General features: G+C 33.7%; 5 protein-coding genes across 6 annotated transcripts in view; 2 read left to right on the plus strand and 3 right to left on the minus strand.

Annotated features, from left to right (window-relative positions):
- The window catches only part of LOC127071374 (neurogenic locus Notch protein), a 188356-nt gene extending 179818 nt beyond the window's left edge, over positions 1 to 8538 (minus strand). The window contains exon 1 of the mRNA XM_051010649.1: positions 7962 to 8538. Coding sequence (XP_050866606.1) covers positions 7962 to 8070 — 109 coding nt within the window. The 5' untranslated portion in view covers positions 8071 to 8538. The remainder of the gene's footprint in view (positions 1 to 7961) is intronic.
- On the plus strand, positions 955 to 15923 carry LOC127067552 (meiosis-specific nuclear structural protein 1). Its single transcript, XM_051002609.1, has 9 exons — positions 955 to 1044; positions 12015 to 12355; positions 12436 to 12537; positions 12611 to 12796; positions 12878 to 12993; positions 13102 to 13464; positions 13560 to 13704; positions 15471 to 15632; positions 15711 to 15923. Exons 2-9 carry the CDS (start codon positions 12170 to 12172, stop codon positions 15921 to 15923), a joined length of 1473 nt encoding a protein of 490 aa, XP_050858566.1. The 5' UTR covers positions 955 to 1044; positions 12015 to 12169.
- Positions 15924 to 16305: 382 nt separating this feature from the next.
- Positions 16306 to 18031, plus strand: LOC127072533 (RNA 3'-terminal phosphate cyclase-like protein). 2 transcript variants are annotated; one of them, XM_051013005.1, is made up of 7 exons: positions 16306 to 16515; positions 16590 to 16829; positions 16904 to 17067; positions 17166 to 17340; positions 17416 to 17566; positions 17653 to 17757; positions 17820 to 18031. In XM_051013005.1, exons 1-7 carry the CDS (start codon positions 16374 to 16376, stop codon positions 17962 to 17964), a joined length of 1122 nt encoding a protein of 373 aa, XP_050868962.1. In that variant the 5' UTR covers positions 16306 to 16373; the 3' UTR covers positions 17965 to 18031. The 2 variants fall into 2 exon arrangements, with proteins under 2 accessions (XP_050868962.1, XP_050868971.1); XM_051013014.1 differs by having other exon boundaries at positions 16317 to 16466.
- On the minus strand, positions 17909 to 19469 carry LOC127072529 (tRNA-specific adenosine deaminase 1). The gene is made up of 3 exons (XM_051012991.1): positions 18793 to 19469; positions 18456 to 18707; positions 17909 to 18374 (listed from the first exon to the last, which is right to left on the minus strand). The coding sequence occupies exons 1-3, from the start codon at positions 19467 to 19469 to the stop codon at positions 18095 to 18097; spliced, it is 1209 nt and encodes a 402-aa protein (XP_050868948.1). The 3' UTR covers positions 17909 to 18094.
- A 61-nt stretch (positions 19470 to 19530) lies between these two features.
- LOC127072563 (uncharacterized) lies at positions 19531 to 20986 on the minus strand. Its single transcript, XM_051013074.1, has 6 exons — positions 20817 to 20986; positions 20594 to 20674; positions 20400 to 20507; positions 20026 to 20312; positions 19747 to 19948; positions 19531 to 19670 (listed from the first exon to the last, which is right to left on the minus strand). Exons 1-6 carry the CDS (start codon positions 20875 to 20877, stop codon positions 19531 to 19533), a joined length of 879 nt encoding a protein of 292 aa, XP_050869031.1. The 5' UTR covers positions 20878 to 20986.
- Positions 20987 to 22005: the final 1019 nt, after the last annotated feature.

Below are 22005 nucleotides of genomic sequence, written 5' to 3' on the forward strand. Positions count from 1 at the left end.
AGAGAAAGAGAAAGAGAGAGAGAGAGAAAGAGAGAGGACCTAAGAAGATCACGTTTTCCCGGAAATCAAATCGTGACTTTGTACTTCTTATCGGTACTCTTACTAAAATGAATATGGAAGACGCGCGTGTCCTGTACCTCTTTATAAAATCTCGCACGTTGTCGTTTTATCCTAAACACGATTAAAATTATGGACGTTGACGGTAAAGAAAAAAAAAAAAAAAAGAGAGAGATGATCTAATCCTTATCCAAGATTAATATAAAACATGCTTGCGATCCAACTACTATAAATGAACGTTGTCGATTTTACAACAATTTTGATGAGATAATCGTTTATTGACAAATGTGTTCATAAACGTTAAAATATCGAAAACAAAAGCGAAAAAAAAACACAAACAAACAAAAATGAGATTGGTAGTATCACTGCCTCGTCGAGCGATGATAATTAATCGGCATAAAAACTATCATGATCAATGTTGAAGGATCGTAATCAATGTTACGAGTTTTATTATTACTACTTGTTACTTTTTAACGATACGGAATAAACGGCCAGAAAGTGTTACGCGTCTTCTATCAAACCGACCGATCTTTAAAAATAAGATGAAAAGAAAGAAAGAAAGAAAGAAAGAAAAAAGAAAAAAAGAAATCAGTCTTTCAAAAGATAAAGATCAAATCGCGTTGTTTCTCGAATCATTAAAGAAAAGGCGTTGGTTCGTTTCTCCCGTTGGACTGGCGCCTGCAACTTCGAGATCGTTCTCGCAACTGAGGCGGCCAATTAAAGAGAAGCCGACCAATCCGAAGGCATCGAAGAACGCGAGACGACTCGGAGACGAGACAGGAGGCGCGAGGCATGCGTTATCGTACGTTCAGATCGTTCGCGACGAGTTTTCTGGGTGCTGCTTTTAAGCATCACCAAAGAGTGATCTCTCTCTCTCGGAGGCTGCACGCGTATCACGAAAGAGTTAAATACGTTCGAGTCTTGTTGTTTGTATAGAAGCCAAAGCTTCAGCACGACGACGGGATTGTACTCGATGGGACTCGCTCGGTACGCTGTTTCTCACTTAGAAATTGCGAAAGAAACCCGTACGACTTTACCAACCCAACGTATCCTTCCCTCCTTCCCTCGTTAATACTCCTTTATCCTAACCGTAGACGTTCCGTGCATGTCTTGGGAAGCGACTGACGTAACTTCCGGAAAAATATCTTGCCGTATAGACTCCTCTATATAAAACGCGAAACGCGGAAATTACTCGCACGGAATAATACCAGCCTCGTTGTTATACTCTCTCGAGTATGCACTTTCGGTTGCGTCCTCTTTCAAAGTTATGTCATCGAAAGCATGCGCTTCGGTTCCTTTTAAGTATTATGCTACCGGTATGTTTCGTAACGTGTACATCATTAAGAGGAAATATCTTAATTAAGGACCTTACACGTTCTCTCTCTTTCTCTCTCTCTCTCTCTCTTTCTCTTAAAAAAGAAAAGGAGAGTCGATGAAAAATTTGGAAAAAAAAGTTATGTTAGATAGGAGAGTAAGAGATTTTGACAGAGTTGATTATTTTGAAAAATTCCCGCGAAATAATCCTTTGTTACGGTAAAATCGAAGCGGAACAACGTGCGATAAGAGAAGAGCTCGTTTAATGGCACGTTAACGACGTAAACGTTACTTTCGATTGTTCCATCGCGCGAGCATGTAATACGAACTAACAAGCCGTATCTAGGAATGGCAGAGTACAGGGAGTCCCGCCACACTTGGACTCTTCCTTTCAAACGTGAGCTAGCGCGCTACGTTGACCGCGTGAAGAATTAATCGAGCTACCTTACCGCGAAATACTCACTCGTTAACGTCAAATTATCCTTTCTAAATTAAGACTTCATTGATAATTGATTCATTTTATCTTCCGTTTGTTTTTATTCAATTACTATTAAAAGTAAATCTTATATATTCTTATAAAGAAAAATTAACATTAAACCAATACAATATTTAATATTCATTTGAACATCGATGACTCAAATTTTAATATCGTTTTCGGAAAGATTCATGGGAAAAATAAAATGTAATAATTTTCAAAAAAAGATATAAAAAGTCGTCTACAATGTTCTCTTCCATACGATTTTCTTTATCTGTGTCGTCGTAAATAAAAATAAATCAACATTTTCCTCGGAAAGCTGATTAGAAAAACAAAGGGGTAATATTCTTTCGGGAAATATCGTAAAGTCTAACACGACGTTTAACTCTTATTTGGATTCATTTAATTACCTACAAGTAATTAGTAGGTTTTGTCGTAAAGAATAATCCAACGGTGTTCTTGGAAGATTGATTAGAAAAATAACGGAGTAAAATATTTCCTGGAAAGTCCTTTAAACGATAAAACAAAATGATACGGCTTGAAAGAATAAAAAATAACACCTGTTCAACGGTAATTAAACGGAATGGAACGGGAGTTCACGTTGTTATGCTACGTTCTTACCTAGAAACAACAAAATAAGAATTTCTATCAATTATGGTACATCCTGGTCGTAGCGTACCAACGATATTTTACAGCGTCGCCAAGGAGTACTTCAAAATCAATTTTGTTAGTGGATATAATAACTATAATAGCGGCGAATTAGCGTCGTGAGCACGCGCGCACGCAGAAGCGAAGAGGTACGTAACGTGCCATCCGCCAGCTGGAAAAGATTAATGCGATCCAATTTAACGACGAACTCTCGTAGATCGGTACGGCAGTTCGCTTATAGCACAGTGTATTAATCATTCTAATATTTCCTGGAAACGATAAAGTTTAGGAAAGTTGTGAAAGATTTTTCTTTCCTTTCCATTTTTTTCTTTTTTTTTTTTTGTTGAAAAAGAGTAAGAATTAGAATTGGCGAAAACGTCAAAAATACCGTGCGTTTCTTCCCAAGTTTCCCATGATCGTTCACCGTGAAGGAGTTATTAGATTTTCAGCGATTAGCCCCGTGTAAAGCATTCGCCTTACCGCCGGGCTCATTGCCATTTATCAGGCAAAAGAGTGACTCTGTACATGGTCTTACGCCACGAGAAAGATGTGTGTGTATTTGTATATATAAATATATATATATATGTATATATATATAGAGAGAGAGAGGGAAGAAGCCGAATGATTAATAGATACGATCGCATTGAACCGACGCAGAACAGGGCGCGCACATCGTCGGGGTCGCTCCTCTTGGGAAACGACGAAGACGACGAAGATGAAGACAAACCGGTAGTCATGCTTTCGAACATAAAGATCCTCGCTTCGTGCTCTCCAACCGTACAAACTAATCACATTTGAGATGCGTTAAACCGTTTCCACGTTGTGAGAAAAAATGGCAAAAAGATAATTTTCTCGCTGGTTACTCTAGGGGAGATCGTGTATCTTGAATGTTTTTTTCCTTCTTCTTCTTCCCTTTTTTTTTGGAGTTTTCTCATTCTTTCCCATAGCTTCCTTCCCACAATAATATTATAGAAACAACCGTTGTTCCCATATGTATATATATATAATATATTATATATATATAGCCTGTATGATTTTCAAATATGTCGATGTTTTTATTACACGATATTATTCCTTAGTTAATTTTCATCGTTTAATTATAAACTCGTAAGATGAAAAATACATTTTCATTGAAAAACAAAAATACAAAATCTTTAAAAAAGTTCTTGTACGCATTGAAACGAATTAAATACGAAAGAAATAATACATGGAAGAGAAGTATCAAAGGGTAGAATCGAAACTAAACGAAACGCTCGACGGAATTCGCGTGGTAGAGCCACGTGTGGAAAAGGGGGAAGGATAGAAATCGGTGATCGTAACGTTCAGACTTTCGATCGATGTTCGAAGAGAGATCCACAGAAGCAACCTGAAAAGAAGCTTTTATTCGCTCGTTCCTCTCTTGCAAAGAGAGAATCTGCATATCGTCTCGGACTGTATAAGGGTCCGACCGTCGTGCCCTTGACTGACGGCACAATCCTCGATTCTTCCTCGATATCGAGAGGAACTCTCCGATCTTTCGACGGGTAGAACGTAACTGACGAAGATAGAAAGAGAAGAAGAAAGAAAAGAAGAAGAAGAAAAAGATAGAGAAAAAAATACAAGATAGAAGAAGAAGAAGAAGAAGAAAAACGGAGGACGTCGTCTTTGGATGTTGGACATACGGTCAGCTCGAAGGTCCTTGATTATACGCTTTTGCTGCATAGAACTACTAGAAGAAAGAGCAAGAAAGAAAGAAAGAGAGAGAGAGAGAGCAAGGATAAGACGAATGCAAATGTCCGAGCTTCGTAGATCGGGAATACGCGACAAACTCGCCCGGAAGATATCTTGGCTCTTTTAGTTAGCAGATGCCGCGAGATACCGAGGAGATTCTTCTCTCTTCTTCTTCTTTAGTTTCTCTTACACGCTTCTCGAAAGTTACTTTCGTAGAGGAAGAAGAATAGAAGACGTTACATAGATCGGTTCACGACCGTTTTAGAAAAAAAGAGAGAGAGAAGAAAGAAAAAACTGTTTTGTATTTTACTATTATTCGTACGAGTTATCGATCGATTTGAAAGAGAAAGAAAGAGAGAGGGAGAAGGAGAGAGACGCAGATATTTTTCGCGTGCACGCGTGCCAGCACTGCAGCCATGCAGGATCGATGAAAGGAAACGAGGAACCGGTTACGAGCCTATCGTGCGCCGGATTCTAAGCCGATTTTTTTCGATTTCGGGATTTCTTTGCATATGGTCGTAACACCGGGTCGCTTTTCCTAATGTCTATTCACGTTGTATCATTCCTTTGAAAAATTTTTCTTTATACGAATATAAACTTAGGGAATAATTTAACTTTAATTGATATTCACCTAAGTAAAATTTCTCGTATTCTCAACGTAGCGTATTTTCTTTATCATCGGGCAAACATAATTATGATTATTTTTTATTAATATTAATTATTGATTAATCTTTTTATTGGTTAATCTAACGAAAAATAATATAATTTGTAAGTGGACAATTGTAAGTAAATAAACTGTATCTTCTAAATGGTTAAAATTAGAAAACAATGTAACATTAACAAATTAAAAATAGAAAATTTGTAACAAAAATGTTTCAAGTCAAAATTAAATGGTATACGATTCATAGTATGTAAATAATTTTATGCATTTTTATGTATTGGTGTATTAGAAAAATGCAACTGCATCTTTTCTTTTAATGGAAAGTTATATTTTTGATTGCAACATTTGATGCAGTTTTTTATGTTCTACATAAAAGTATTAACTTACTTATGCCCAAAATTTACACGTTAGAAAATTATCACTCGAGACACCCTGCATATATATATATATTTATTTATTTATTTAACGAAATAGTAAATAAAGAACGATCCTACAAATATAAAGAATGATCTCTAGACATCTTCACCGAAGAAACTTTCTACATTTCAAATCAAACTTAGTCGATAATTCGAACGACATATATCTAATAAATTATACCTTATATCATCCACATAAAATATCTTTTTCTAATTATACACAAACCTACGATTCTTTAATTAATATTAAATTCTCGAGTAATTCTTGCCTTATTTCATTAACTCGATGAAATAATAAACAACGATCGTACGGATACAAATTTGATATCTTTAATTAAGAATGATCGTTACGTTATAATAACCATGTAAGATAAAAATACAGAATGTATTAATTAGAAACGATGATGGATAAAAATTTGTAGAAAGATAGATTATCAAAGATGAACCGAATTCCACGTCGATGTATCGAAATTCTCGAGTAGCGTCGTCATCTTCGTCTTCGTTTTCGTCGTCGTCGTCGTCGTCGTCGTCGTCGTTGTCTCTAAGCAATACCTATCTCGCGCGAGACTTCAACGTGTGAAAGGACGTTAAGTCCGGGCGAATCGGTTTCTAAGGAGAGATAGAAGAGAAAGCCTGAGAACGTAAGAACGGAGAACGTCCGGAGAACCGGCAACGCGCCCCATCCAGAGTATCCTGATGCAAAGTAACAGAAACTCGAGAAACGGACCTCGATCGAGTCCGCGGAATGTTCGAGATAACGATCGAGCTACAACTATTGCACTTACGAGCATGGATGGGATTTAAATATATCGCGAATACCATCGTGATCTCGTGGTATAGTATAATCTATGCGAATAATTAACAAGAGAAATAAAATCAAGAACATTGATTATAAATTGAATGAAAATGTGTACATAGTTAAAACCTGTTTGTAATAAACGCTATTACATTATTATTTTTATTTCTAAAAATCGGCCATTTGCATTTTATGAAATTTCCCGCCAATTCTTGTCGTTCCTTTAAAATCGATAAAAATAATACGCAAACTCCGCGTAAACAAAACTATAAGCATACGAGTTCGATCGATTTTCTTAAATTACGATAATGAGTATATCGATGATTTACAAACGCATTCGTCTAATCTCATTAATCGTTCTTTCACTTTCTTCCTTCGAGTTACTGAAAGGAGAATGCGAGTGTTGTTATACACACGTATCTCCTGCATGTATGTAGATATACCTCGACACGTTTACTAGCACGTATATGTATATACACGGAACGTTACTATAATACAAACTACTCATGGTCATTAAGGTAAAGCGTGGGAATATAATTCATACTTAACTTCGTTATATCGTAGATCTTAATCTACGCGAATTTAACAAGATAACGATGACTATTTCAACTATCGTCACGCCTTCCTCTCGAATTAAAATTTCTTTCAATTTGATCATCGTCTTTCGATGAAAGTTATCGAATAAACATAACTCCGGATGAAAGTTACAGTAACGCAATTAGATCGAAAAAAGAAAGAAAAAAAAAATAAAAAAAAAAATAAAATGGCGATAGAGAAGAAAAGAAAAAAAGATAAACATGAAATAAAGAAAGAAAACAAAAAAGTAAAATTCGCGTTAAATACGTACGTACTTACTTATTTATGTAAATTGGAAAAGTCAGAGTAATGAAAGCACGCACGAATGTTTAGGTTGGTATACGAAGGGAGAAGGTTCGGTGGCGAGGGCGCGTAGGGCAGACGGCTTCCTGGAAAGCAAGCTCGGACACCTGTCCCTCAGTGGTTGTCAACTTCCAAATCGAAAGAAGAAATCAAACGAAAGAAATTAAGAAATGTTATGAGAACCACTGCACTGGTAACACCACCACGTGCATCTCCGCATCCGAGTTATCTTCGAAACGTCATTCGCGAACGTGTTGCATATCGTAAGATATTCCTTGGTCCCTTCTACCCTCTGCTACCACCCCCACCCCTTACCACGAGTGTACCGTAGCGAGTTTTGGCGGGTAAATTCGAAATCGTTCGCTCGAGATTCTCCAATTACATTCCTCGATAAATTACCATTTCGATATCATAACGAGTGACGAGTCGAAAGATCGAGCGATATTTTTCATCGATTTATTTCATCGAGAAAGAAGTTTGGTAAGGAAAGAATTTTTGCGAGAGAGGATGCGTATCGAGAGTTTCTTGGGTTGGTCGATATTTTCGAGAAAGGTAGTAGGTAATCGAAGGCAAACGCAGCAATGTCCGACGTTGCTACGGAATACTAATGCGTGATCGGGGAGAGAAAGAGTGCGAGAGAGAGAGAGAGAGAGAGAGAATACTGTACCTTTCTCTGGGTCTCTTTCTTTCTCTTTCTTTCTCTCTCTCTCTCTATCTATCTATCTATATATATCTATATATATATATATATATATATATATATATATATATATATCTTTTCCTCTTTCTCGAGAAAGAGAAAAGAAGTCAAAACGACACGACGCGCGCCGGCGTCATTGAAACCGACCTGTTGCCTAGCCACCACTATGCGACCACCTCCCTACATACACGCTTTCTCGAAACACTGCGCACACTCGCGAGCTTTTCATACTTTCCGCGGTTTCGTTCTCCTACTAAGGATAAAAGAAGACGACACAACGGACACAACAATGATAAATCACTTACCGGACACATTTGGTAGAAATGAGAAAAGGAGCAACAGCACCGTTGGAAAGCACACGCTCCTGCTCGAATTGTAATCCAATTTACGTCGTGGCAGCAGCAGCATCAACATGGTGCCGTCGATTTTATCCACATACGTCGATTAGACACACACTCATCGGGCCTCCTGCGTGCACACACTGACCGAGAGAAGAGAGAGAGAGAGAGAGAGAGAGAGAGAGAGAGAGAGAGAGAGAGAGATACCGATGGAAAAGGAAAATAAAAGAGAAAGAGAGAGAGAAAGAGAGAGAGAGAGAGAGAGAAATAGTAGAGAAAGAAGAAATATAGAAAGAAGGAAAGATCGACAGGGATAAAAGATAAAGGATAAAGCACACTTCTCTTCACTCGATTATAAGACACGCGTACCACCTCTTGATCCAACGCATCGTTCGTTTCGTCCTTTTCTTCTTATTACTTTCGTGTTACGTCCAAAAACAAACGAGCAGCGACAGTATGTAGCACGTTCGCGCGCACGACAGTACGAGAAAAAAGCATGCGTCGATCGTACACGACACGACCGCGTCCGAAACACTTCTGGGATCCCCTATTGTTCCCTTAACGCGCTGAAAGTAGTTCCCCGGATGCGCGCGCACCTGCCTCCGGCAGTGTATCCTTACGCCGTGCCGCAATGGCCGGCACCATCGACCAATCACCATCCATGTATGCTGGAACGAGCGTGCACCACGCTCTACCTTCAGAGTTCTATCCTACTCTCGCGTTTTTTTCGAATTTCGCCACGGTTCGTATTTATCTCCGCTTTGTTGTTATTTGTTTCTTTTGTCATGTTTTTATTTATATCATATTCGACATATTTCGAGGACGTTGAGATGATTTAAATGTTGTTATTATTATACCTTCAGCAAAATGCGAATTGTTAATAACGTTAAAATTAGTTTTATTCGAAATAATTACTCGAAATTTGCGCAAAAATGAGGATAATTGAAAGTACGCGTTACTCCTGGATCCTTAATGAGTCAAGCCTCGTTATAAAGGATGCGATAGATGCTTTAATTATGTATTTCCTTTTACCCTTTCCTTCTTATCGGGACATTGCGTTGATCTCATGTGAACGAACAACGAAACATCGTTGATCTAATTGTCTTGCTAACAAGTGCGTTAATTAGCGCACGCGGAGAAAAGATTCTTTAACAAGCGCCGCCTTGCACGGCGATTGCTTTCCGATTACTTTCTATTTCGTTACGTAAAGTCGCGAGAAAGATACGTACGACTCATTGGAACGAGGAAAGCATTTTGTTATCCTATTTCTATGTCAACCATCTGCTAAGACATTTTTTAAATGCCACGTTTTTTGACTTGCGAACTCGGTCAAGATTAGAAACGATTTTATAAACGATTTTACTTTCAATATGTAAAAACTCTATTACTCGTTTCGAGACAAAATTTAAATCTGTTAAATTAAACCAGGAGACGTTTCAAATTTACAATCTTTAAACTTTCCAAAGGTCAATCATTGTTAGAAATAATTTTCCAAAGATATCTTGGATTAATTTCGTATTGCTCGTAGAGATGACACGACGCAACTTTTGTTACTCGTTTCGAAGTAAAAAATAAATCTACGCCAACCATCCGTCGACGAAATTTGTTAAATGTAACATTTTTAAACTATCAAGTACAGTCAAGATTAGAAACGATTTTATATATTGATCTCGAATCAATTTTGTACGAATTGAGAACCAACGAGATTTATATGTAAAACAATATTACGAAATTTCTGTTAGCCTTTTCAAAAATAACATATAAATCGTCGTAATTTCAAGGGACGACAGCGAGACAGAGTTGACAAACGATCGAAGAAAATTTTTTTTTCTCTCCTTTCGGAAATAACTATTGGTGTTATGCATCGAACTGAAGGCGCTAGAAAATTCCAACCAGTAGCGTGCTGGAGCAAGAGTCGCGAGTGCTCGTAGGATCATTAATTAACCTTCCATCCCTTGATTGCGTGTAAAGCGAAATTCATCGCCGGCGTTAACTGCCTCACGGTATGGTCGGTACCTTAACGAATACAAATGCGAAATTATAATTTCGCAGTCCTCTCCGCGAGTTTCTACAGAGATACGACGAGCCTTTACGAATTGCCTCGCCCTTTGTATGTAGAAATATACGCGGTATAGCAATCGTTAGTTCTTATTCTTATCGAAAGCATCGGCTTCGTCATCATAAAATCGTGAATTTGCATTTGTAAGGTCATTCAATGTGTTATTATATCAACGCTGGTAACGGCACACGATATTCCGTTTCATTCAAAAGATTTATCATCTCGTATGATCTCGTATAAGATCCTGCATAAATAATCCAGATGAATCCGGAGAAAAAAGTTACAAAACTAATTTGGAACGATCTGTTTTATCTTGGGATACGTATGAACATAAATGATTTAATGGCTCGATGACTCGTTTTCTTGCAGCTAGTATGACTTTGCTTCAAAGACGTAATTATCCTATTTTACGAGTTGCCTTACCTTTTAATCTACTTTCACTTCGGATATATTTAAATGGTATTTCAGAGTCTTCACAGCATCTATTTGCTCAAAGAATCATTATTCTACGTTGTTCAGACGACGTATTTTGTTAAATCGATAGTTAGGCACACGTGCGTTTCATTGTGCCATTCGTAAGAATGTCGGATTCTACACTGGGATCTACCGAGGAAAAGAAACTTCACGATTTGAGCAAGAAGATCGTGGAAATTAAAAAGAAGATACAATTGTCAGGTATTAATAATATTAGATTCGTATCGATATTTATATATATATATATATATATATATATATATATATATATATATATTTAAGATAACTTCGACGAACATGAAAAGGATACTTTCCTTCTATTAAATGTTACAAAAAGAGAGAGTTAAAAAGAGAAAAAGAAACAAAAAAAGAAATAAGAAAGAAGATCGTCGATCGAATGGCGGCACTACATACGAAGACACAGGATGCCAGCAATCGTCAGACGATTATCTTACTTGGAGAGTTCGAAAGAGTGACAAGTGGCAGGAAGAGGTTTTTTCCTCAAACACTTGCTTCGTGTATCGATTATAATACGTTCAATCGACATGCACGAACTTTAATTTCCGGATCAGTTTCGATAAAATAATAATAATACTCCTTTAAATAATAATTATCTTTTCATGATCGCATTCTTCGTTTTTATTTCGATACAATTAAACCATTTCGTACGAATGAAAAATATTGTTTTATTCCAAATTAAGAAACATAAAATGGATCGATTGAAAACGTTAACACGGAATAAAAATATTTTCTTTTTCAATTATTATAATAGGAAGACAGAAATGAGATTTGAAAAAAAAAGAAAAGAAAATTTATATTCGAATTTTCAGAGGCAAAGATCGAATTATTGTATCACTGATGGTTCTAGAATATAGTTATTTATTTTTTGGTTCTAGTCTTCTCACTTTTTATACATCCCTCGAATAGTTTCCATCGAGTAGCTACACTTGCTTAGCAAGACGAAGACAACCTGTCATTAGCGAATACCCTCCAGCTATGCGCTCATCTCTTTTGCAGAAAATGGCAACGACAATTTAATCGTTTTTCGGCGGATTCGCGAAGAGAAAAGAATATCTCTTTCTCTCCCTCTTTCTCTCTCTCTCTCTCTCTCTCTCTCTCTTTCTCTCTTTCGCGTAGCTTCCTTGTTTCCTCGTAGTTAGCTCTGTCGCAAGCGCGCTCTATTATCACGAAATACCCTTTTCAACGATCCTAGACATTCCTTCATCGAAATCCAGGAAATCGTTTCCAACGATACGAATATAAGGTCGATAATGCGCAAGAATATACCTTGATGTAACAACGACGAACGCAAAAAAGCATAATTTTAATTTAAGAAATGATGGCCTTTCATAATATTCTTTTCGATTAATTTTCTTAATATCAGTTATCATAATGTTTCGAAAGTTTGTATATCTATTAGTTATTATTACGATCGCTAAATTGTTCAAAGTTCATCATATTTCTCTCTTTTTTTTCTTTTTTCACAGAGGGACAGAGGAAGGCTAACTTTGAAGAAACCGAAACAAAAAAGCATGAAAATGCAGAAAAAATTATCTCCCTGAGGAAAGATATAAAAGAGTTATATGTCGAATATTCTAAAGTTAAAAACGTAAGAATTTTAAGTTAAAGTATCAATTGTTCAATGCGTATTAATAATAAATCTAACGTTTTTAAGAACGATGATGCAGCTGAAAGAACGGCTCAAATCAGTCGTGAAACTTCGGCTGTTATAAGAAAACGTGGCTTGGACGAAGCAATAAAAAAGATCAATGAAGAGAACATACGATTGAGAAAAATGAAAGATTTATTAAGATATCAATCTGATAAGGTAAGAAATCGATAAGATTCGATATCATAAATCGATAAGATCGTATAGCATTAATTTAAAAATCACGTTTGTTTCATCAGCAAAGGCAAAAATTGGAAATATTATTACAAGAACACGAAAAATTATTAAGAGAAAATAAACGGAAGATATTTAAAAGGAAATTAGAAGATCCTTTGAAAAAGGTATAAACTTGTTTCCTTTATCGAGTTAATAATAATAATCATCGATTTGATCGAAACTCTTAATTTTCGCTAGAAAAGAGAATGTCTGGAGGTTCAACTTGAACGAATGAGAATGCTGATAATAAAAGCAAACATAGTTCGAAGAAAATATAAATCCGTATATTGCAAATTGAAACAAAGATCAGTTTCTTACGCTTCCTCGTTGAAGGAATTAGAAGATGATATAAAGGAACATGAAAATGAAATGAAACGTTTACGAGTAAGTTAATACCTTACAATTAACGAAAATTTAATGAAATGTTAGATCAGATATATTAGAAATTAAATTAATTGTATTTAGATAGTAAAGGAAGAAGCTATCGAATTGAGATATAACATGCAAGAAAAACTCGTGAAGCAAGAAATCGAGATAGTGAACAATAGTAACGAACAAGAGAGTATTATTCAAGATTACAGGTTCGTATAAAAATATGTTAGATAAAAATATTATGTTAGAAAATGATGTGATTTTTTTCATAAAAATTCATATAGATACTTTAGATTTTATTCTATTCGAATTTGAAGGCAACGTGTCAAGGAAAGAAAAGCTGAATTAGAAAGATTAGAAAGAATGATCTTTCCTGCTCGTCCACGAGAGGATTACGATTCTGTATCAACAATGATTTATGGACAAGATGCAAAGAACGAAATAACAAAGAAAGAATTGACACGATTGGAGGAAGCGTTTGCCAAGCTACGCAACGTTACCGGTGTCTCCATGTCGGAGGACATTTTAAACCGGTTTCTAGGACAACAGACGACCAAAGAGAATCTTCAAAAAATGAGGACCAACATGGAGGATGAAAAAATGGATCTCGACAGGAAAAGACAAGAGTTGTTGAGCGAGATCGAAACTCGAAAATTTACCGAAACGAAAAATGCCGAAGAGTGAGTTTTATTTATAGATACTATTTAGGAAATTCAGTTTACCAGATTTATAAAAAAAGAGAAAAAAAGCAACGATAAAAAAAAATTGATTATAGAAACGCCGAAGAGACAGAGAAATTCAATAAAAAAATGGAGGAGGAACGTGCCCGCCAGAAGAAAGCAGAAACTGAGTGCGAACGAATCGGAGAACTTTTGAAGCAAATAGCCAAAGTATTAGGAAAATTGTTCGATAAATTGCAAGTGAGTAATAGCTTTTAAAACACGATGCTAATTATAAAAGAAATTTCAACATTTTGATTATCGACGAGTACCATTCTCCGTTTTCTCGATCATAATCTAAACGCCGTAGGCGTAGCATGCAACCGGTAAGTTATTATCTTACAGTAATCGCTCATAAATATGTATCGATCGATTGTATTTGAGACAAGTAGAAGCAATACTGGAATTATATTTATACGTGCGTGTATTATACGACGTATACGATTAATGTGTATTAAAGAAAAAGAAAAAAAAAAAAGGAAAAGCAAAAAAAAAAAACTTCAAAATTCTAAAGTTTAAAGTTCAATGTTACGAAGAGAACAAAGGTCATTTGGAGTATCTTTGTCCTTAATGCGATTTTTCTATCTAAATAATTTAACATTCAAAAGACAGGACTTTCTAATGTATCCCTTTATAAATTATTCCTACAGAATGCCAATCTTTTTATCTCGAAATCAAAGAAAATAATCTTTCGAATATCACGACGAGATAGATCGACGACTAATCGTATGCGTATCTCACACGAAGAACGCTTAACGTATTCGAAGCACGATTGTAAAACCCTACGAAGAATTAACACGTCGGTCATGAAAGGCATTCCGAAAATCGAATCGACCCTTTGGTATACACGCATCGAAGCGAAGGTTCGATGGAAATAACGTGTAGATGACTAATTAAATTAGTGAAACCATCTTTAATGACGTCCACAGCTATAAATGGGCTTCTCTTCGTACGTTAGAACCAAACATTTATCCTTTGAGTTTAACATCCTGAAAGTAAGCCTATATATCGAGAACCGATGGATTTTCTTTCGAACTGCTTCCGAGCTGTAATTCTCACCTTGTCGCGATGCATTAACACCTTCGTACTCGATCGAAAACAAACAGTTCGGTAGAGAACGAGTGAAAAATCGAATATTGATTCTATCGATGGTACAAGCTACATACCTGGAACTTTGACTTGTTAACTCAACTTCAAATTCGTTCGCACTGTTCGTTTAACCAACGATAGGGTCAATGTATTCTTTAACCTTTAACCCATAGAGTATATAATACAATATATATTATATATAAATTTTTAAACATACGTACTTGTATATAAATTTCATATACGTCTATATCGTGATATAAAATATATCTAAAATCATACGCCTCAAATTCGTTCGCGCTGTTCGTTTAATCAACGATAGGGTCAATGTATTCTTTAACCTTTAACCCATAGAGTATATAATACAATATATATTATATACAAATTTTTAAACATACGTACTTGTATATAAATTTCATATACGCCTATATCGTGATGTAAATTATATCTAAAATCATACGGCTCAAATATTCGATATATCCGTAGAAAAATTTTAGTTTCTTTTTTTCTTTTAATTTTGAAGTAAATAAAGGTAGCCATGTAGCACGATTCAGCTAATATATTTATTGGATTGGCTAATAAGTAATGTCGGAATTTTTAATATTTTATATCTAAATGAAACAACAATAAATAATATCTAAATACATAACAATAATAAAACAACGACAATATCATTTCGTTTAATAATAATAAAATTTCAAAAATACTAGTGTTATTCGTTTAAATATATAATATTAACAATTCCGACATTAGCCAATTTAATATACGTTTTTTTTTATCCGAATAAATTACTTATATGTATGTGTATGTGTATGTATATGTGTATGTATACGTTCGTTCTAACTTTTCTTTTCTTTTCTTTCTTTTTTTTTTTTTTATAGAACACAACAGATTCTAATAACATCGTTAAGGAAGATTCAATCATGCCGTCTGATCCAACAAAGTTATTATTGTTGTTGAATGAAATTGCTCAAAAACTTACCGATGTTTTTGGCAGACAGGACGTGTGCTCCGAAATATTTGATGATACATTAACGGATAAGGTTAGAAGGTTTCAAAAATATGTTCTTACATTAATTATTTTTTAAAATATATCATAAAATTGTACTCATACCTTATAGCTTGAAACAATGTCTATCACAACTTCGTTAGAAGGTAAAGCTGTACGCGTTGAAAATGTTCCACTTTTTTCGAAATTTCCAATATGGACATCTTCAGCGATACCACTTTCGGAAGATGAAGAAGAAGTGCCAACGAGAAATACCCTGAAAAGGCAAGCACAACTATTAGTCGACACAAAAAGTCGAAGAAAAGGATTGGGTTTCAAAAGATAAAATTTTCTCGATTTATTATTATTATTATTATTATTATTATTATTATTATTATTATTATTATTATTGTTATTATTATTATTATTATTGTTATTATTGTTATTATCATCCTCTTCCTTTTCACCTTTCTCTATTTATTAATTAAATTAATTGTACGTAGAATTGTTAAATATTCGAACTACTTAAGTACATATAGAAATTTGAAAATGACTACGTTAATAATGACAAAGTTAATAATTAATGTCGTTTTTAATAATTTTTATTTTATGATATTAATTTAGTATTTGCACATTGTTTTAAAAAAATTTGTGAAGAATTATGACGTGCAAAGTATCCGATAAAATAATTAATTAACAAAAATTGTAATCGAAGGAAAGCAACGAATACTGATAGAGTCATATTTATGTCCAAACTATGAGTGGAATGTTGTGTATATATTAATTTGTATTAAACATGCCGGCTAAAGTACAAAATAAGGTTTTAATATACGAAGGATGCAATTATTTAAGATATCGTCTTTTATTATCAACGTTGTCTGGAAAACCAGTACGTATTATTAATATTAGAACCAAAGACGACGATCCTGGATTAAAAGGTTAGATTTGAGGTTATACATGTGTTGTATTTAAAATCAAATTGTATATTAATACATAGTATATATTGTTACAGAATATGAGATAAGCTTCATACGTTTATTGGATAAACTTACTAATGGTACTAGAGTAGAATTAAATGAAACGGGTACTTCCTTATATTACAATCCTGGTTTATTGAATGGCGGAGAGCTAGAACATGAGTGCAGCTTGCAGCGTGCAATTGGATATTATTTAGAAGCAGTCATTATTTTAGGACCTTTTTGTAAAAAACCTATTGATATCAAACTTAGAGGAGTAACAAGTAATACATTGGGTATGTAATTTGTTGGTATAAATATATAATAAAGTTTATCTTTTTATGAAATTTCTTTTATATATTCCGAATAGATCCATCTGTGGATAGAATTAAAGCAGCATGTATACCATTGTTAAAAAGATTTATAGTGGATACAGACATCGAACTTACTATCAAAAAAAGAGGAATGGCACCGTTAGGAGGTGGAGAAATACATTTCAAATGTCCTCTTTGTCGTAATCTTAAATCTGTACAGGTAATTTTTATTTTTAAGATATGCGTCTATATAAAATATATTATTTTAAAATAAATATTTTTCTCTCTTCTATAAAATTATATATTTATTATTCGTAGCTTCAGAATAGTGGTATGATAAAACGTATTAGAGGAGTTTCTTGTAGCGTACGTGTTTCACCAGCAATTGCTAATCGTATGGTTGAATCAGCTAAAGGCGTATTATTAAAATTTTTACCAGACATATACATACATACGGATCACTGTAGAGGTGCAGCTAGTGGCAAGTCACCAGGTATTTATCAAATATTAATAAGTTTACCATTTCTAAAACTTTATGTTGCTATAATATAGATTACACATACATTAGGTTTCGCAATAAGTTTGACAGCTGAAACAACCAATGGTATTTTTCTCAGTGGAGAGGCTTGTTCACCTTTGATGATAACAGGTTCTTTACCTTGTGTACCAGAAGATCTTGGAAAAGAAGCAGCTATGATGTTACTTGATGAAATTTATCGGTAAAAGAAAAAAAGAACTTATATTAGATTTTTAAATTAAAGAAATTTAAATAAATTTTTAAATCCACTGTCTGACTTAATTATAGAAATGGATGTGTAGATTCTCCATTCCAAAGCATGGCAGCAATGTTTATGGTACTCGGTAAAAAGGATGTATCCAAAATTGTAACAGGTCCTTTAACCCAATCAATGTAAGTACCGTATTATTGTAAATAACGTATAATATACTAATAATTTCATTATATTCGTATAGGATACAATTTTTAAGAGATTTACGAGATTTTCTTGGGACAGTTTTTAAAATTGAACCTATTAAAGAGGAAGATGAAATAAAAGAGCAAGTAACCTTGACTTGTATTGGTATAGGTTATACTAATTTGAGTAAACGTACATTGTAAAATATTTTTTAAAATATAGCATTTTTCTAATTTTTAAATTGTAAATATAAAATTATTAAAAATTGTACATATCACTTTCATTACCTATATATATATATTTTTTTTTAAATATATTATACTTTAGTTATTATTACAATATAAAGTCTTGCAAGTATAATGGTTTATCTGGCCAAGAAATAAAAAATTCTCTCTTCAATTGGTTCCAAGTACTTTGATACTGAACAGACCATTGTTTGCAATCATAATATGTAATTCTTTTTGGATGGAATATATCTGTTTTAATATTTTTATACTTATCACAAATTTTTAAACACGTTTCTAAAAGAGCACGTCTACTAACAAGTAAGTTGTGGCCCTTCTTTTTTTTAGTTACTCCTTGCTTTCTGCCTTGTACCGCTATTTCTAAATCGCTGTAAATATTTTATGAATTATTAATATCATTACTATTATTATTCACAACAAACTTGTTTTATATGTATGAAAATATAAACCTTTTTCTCACAGCACACCATATAATACTTGATGGACATGGATTTATTCTTTTTCCTTCTTTTCTCTGGGCAAAAGCAATATCCGCTTGAAAGATCTTAGGTACATGTAACTTATTACTAAATCTTTTACATAAGCCACGTTCCATGGCTTCTAGCGAGAAAGGGCAACCCTTACCAATAGTAATACTTTCCAATTTTATTGTTGAAATTAACAATGATAGCAGCGAACCCTGTACCCCAATAATATTCCATCTACAACAGTATGAAATATCTAATATATAGTTATATTCTTTTTCCAGTTATTATTACATTTCTATCTAAATTATTTGTCACATACTTTGCCATTTTATCTGAACATGATAAACTTAATGTAGGATCTCCTCTACCAGGTTTTGTTCGTAATGGACCAGTTATATGATAATTAGCTCCTGGTAATTTGGGATCTTGATGTTGTTCAGTTTTTAAGCATTTTGCTCCTGTTCTGTGTATGTCTGTATTTATTTCACTGACAGATAATTCTAATGTCATCGTTTCTTTGTCATTATGCATTGTCTTCCTAATTTTTGTGGGACATTCTTCCTCATCTATGTCATCCTTAGGAAATATAGAACAATCTCCACAAGGACTTTGACTGGAGAAAAAATGAAATGATATGCTAGGATACATTTCTAATTTATTCTCTTTGTTTAGGAATAAAATATTACTTTTGAAACCACTTAATACAATATCTATTTGATCGTACAAATAACGTAAGAAGGCACGTCTTGCGAGTATTTCTGCATGAGAATCACTCAATCTAGAACCTCTTTCATGTGGAGCAGTTTTAATTAATTCAGATCCTCCTAAACACTTTGTACCTGTAGCAAGCGATACTACAGATAAAGATTCGCATTCTGTTTTTAAAAGAATTCCTGACAATATCGTCCATTCGTTATCCGTTGGTTTTCCACTTTTTTTCAATGCATTATACTTTTCAATACAAAGTTTAGCCACTTTATTTGGAAGATCGTTCATTGTGCTTCTTTGATACTTATAACCGTATTAACTAATATATTAATTTGTTTGTTTAATTTAATTAATAAACATTTTTTGGATCCCATGCATATTTAATTTGTGGGAGACTTGATAAAATTTTCATTTGTTTCGTATCAATAATAAAATTTAAATTTATGTTATCTCGTATATGTTCTTTTTTTACAGCCTTGGGAATGACACCTGAGAATTACAAAATAAGATTATTTTATAAGTAATCATATTTGACAATAACTTATATTAATAATAGCACAGTTACCAATGCCTTGTTGTAAAGCCCATTTCAATAATAATCTTGCTGGAGATACATTAATCTCTGAAGCAATAATATTAACAACAGGATCTTTAAGAAGATTTGTATTGGTACTTGTACCTAAAGAGGAATATGCTTGTATATGTATTCCTTCTGCATTACAAAATTTAATTAATTCCTCTTGACGATAATGCGGGTGACATTCCACCTGTATATTCAAAGAAAAGAAATAAATATGTCATATAATGATGAATATTAGTTTAAAAAATATTGCATCTAACATACTTGATTAACTGCAGGTTTTACACCGTAATAATTATTCAATAATTGTTTTAAATGATCTACAGTATAATTAGAAACACCAATAGATCTTATTAAACCTTTGTTATGTAATTCTACTAGTTTTTCCCAGGTACAAGCACGCAAATCTTTATTTTGTTGAGAATTTTCAGGAATGCGTGCAGCTCCAGGCCAATGTATCAAATATAAATCAATATAAGAAAGACCAAGCGATTTGAGAGATTTTAAAACCGATCGTTGTATACCTTCTGGATCTCCATTTTCACTAGGTGCTTTATAAAAAATAAATATAATATTTAACAATTACTAATGCAATATTACTATAAAAAAAAAGCAAAGATTTTTGTTTGGATTCGTACCTAATTTAGTAGTGACAAAGATATCTTCTCTTCGGAGATTATATTTAGGTAATAATTCCTTTAAAGCATCACCAATTTCTTCTTCATTTCTATATACTGCTGCTGTATCTGAACGAGAATCAAATCGTATAAAAATATAAGAAATATAAAACATATAACAAAGAAAATATAAATATATCGCTCGATAGACTTACCAATCGATCTAAAACCTACTTTCAAGCTTTCATCGATTACCTCGTAAATAGTTTCCTTGCCATGTATTTTATAAGTTCCAACTGAAAATGCAATACAGCAAATAAAATAATGATTGGAATACAATACGTATTTCATGTGTCTCTAATCAAATGTATTTGATAACAAAGAATTATAAATTATCAATATTATTATTATTATATTTTATTTTAGAAGCATGCTCACTTCCAATAAGTGGCATACTATAACCACTTGAAAGTTGAATACATTCACTGGCAATACTCATATTCTAATTCGTTTACTAATTGTTTAAAAAGAGAAATTATAAATTATATGCATCGGGTTTTAGACACAATGACCATACGGCATGAATTGTTTGATACAATACTAATTGACAAAGCTTTCTAAAAATAATACCAGAAGGCGCTTCAATCAAAATAGTTTTTCACAAAGATTGATAACTAAGCTTTACAATTCGAAAGAATATTCTAAATTTTATATTCATTACAAAACGATCTTTCTATAATAATTCCAACAATTTATATCTAATGTATTAATAATAAAAATGAATAAAAATTAATAACCTAGACAGAAAACAGTGTCTCGTAGTAGTTCATCAAAGATCTATAGAGGTCTACGAGGTAGTTCGTTAATGATCTATAGAGTATCTACGAAAAATTTCATCAATGTACGAAGGTCAATAAACTTATTACTACTAACATTTAAGCGTTCAATATTTACAGGTAGATTAACTGTGTAATGACAACGTTTACTTTTGCATACACACACACACACACACACACATATATATATAAAAGTAATTTTATTATTACTTTCTTTGAGTAATAAGACACGTCCAGATGAAACCTACTACATTGTACACATTTTTCATCTTTCTCATTCTTATTTTTTTATAGGCATAAAGATATAAAAAATAAGTAAAATTTAAGAGACAAATTATATTTAAAAGAATAATGGGATTGTATCGTATATTCCTCGTCAATTTCAATGATTCAATATGCATATTCCATAGAGAGCAAGACGGATCGTACACGGCATACCCTACTCGATCATAAAGATTTAAATAGTGGGGACGCGACGGAGCATGGAAAGCGAAGAGAAGTTACAAAGCCATCGGAGAAGTTATTCATACATAGGAGATACATATTATACGTCGAGGTATGAGCGAGACGTTCGTTAGGAGCTTCCTCGATAAACATCTCACGGCAGCGCTTCCTCCGAACGTGTGTGCGCGTAACTCGCGTTAGGCTTGTCAGAAAATTAGTAATTCTAAGCGGCGTATTCTTTCTCAATCGAACGACTGTGTCATCTGTACACACGCACTACGTTTACACACGTGTCCAACATACCCATGGACGCTAATTACTCGGCGCCGATCGTACCTATTTAAACT

Source organism: Vespula vulgaris, chromosome 1, assembly GCF_905475345.1.
Source record: "Vespula vulgaris chromosome 1, iyVesVulg1.1, whole genome shotgun sequence".
Taxonomy (NCBI): Eukaryota; Metazoa; Arthropoda; class Insecta; order Hymenoptera; family Vespidae; genus Vespula; species Vespula vulgaris.

Bases quoted from the DNA above. Each gene is read 5' to 3' on its own strand.
- LOC127067552 (XM_051002609.1), top strand. From the start codon at position 12,170: ATGCGTATTAATAATAAATCTAACGTTTTTAAGAACGATGATGCAGCT. The intron at 12,538-12,610 runs GTATAAACTTGT...AATTTTCGCTAG, and splicing joins TAGAAGATCCTTTGAAAAAG to AAAAGAGAATGTCTGGAGGT. The intron at 12,797-12,877 runs GTAAGTTAATAC...AATTGTATTTAG, and splicing joins ATGAAATGAAACGTTTACGA to ATAGTAAAGGAAGAAGCTAT.
- LOC127072533 (XM_051013005.1), top strand. From the start codon at position 16,374: ATGCCGGCTAAAGTACAAAATAAGGTTTTAATATACGAAGGATGCAAT. The intron at 16,516-16,589 runs GTTAGATTTGAG...ATATTGTTACAG, and splicing joins CGACGATCCTGGATTAAAAG to AATATGAGATAAGCTTCATA. The intron at 17,567-17,652 runs GTAAAAGAAAAA...ACTTAATTATAG, and splicing joins TTACTTGATGAAATTTATCG to AAATGGATGTGTAGATTCTC.
- LOC127072529 (XM_051012991.1), bottom strand. From the start codon at position 19,469: ATGAACGATCTTCCAAATAAAGTGGCTAAACTTTGTATTGAAAAGTAT. The intron at 18,708-18,792 runs GTATGTGACAAA...ATACTGTTGTAG, and splicing joins TGTTCAGATAAAATGGCAAA to ATGGAATATTATTGGGGTAC. The intron at 18,375-18,455 runs GTTTATATTTTC...AAATATTTACAG, and splicing joins TGGTGTGCTGTGAGAAAAAG to CGATTTAGAAATAGCGGTAC.
- LOC127072563 (XM_051013074.1), bottom strand. From the start codon at position 20,877: ATGAGTATTGCCAGTGAATGTATTCAACTTTCAAGTGGTTATAGTATG. The intron at 20,313-20,399 runs GTACGAATCCAA...TTTTTTATAAAG, and splicing joins CTTTGTCACTACTAAATTAG to CACCTAGTGAAAATGGAGAT. The intron at 19,671-19,746 runs GTAACTGTGCTA...TGTAATTCTCAG, and splicing joins GGCTTTACAACAAGGCATTG to GTGTCATTCCCAAGGCTGTA.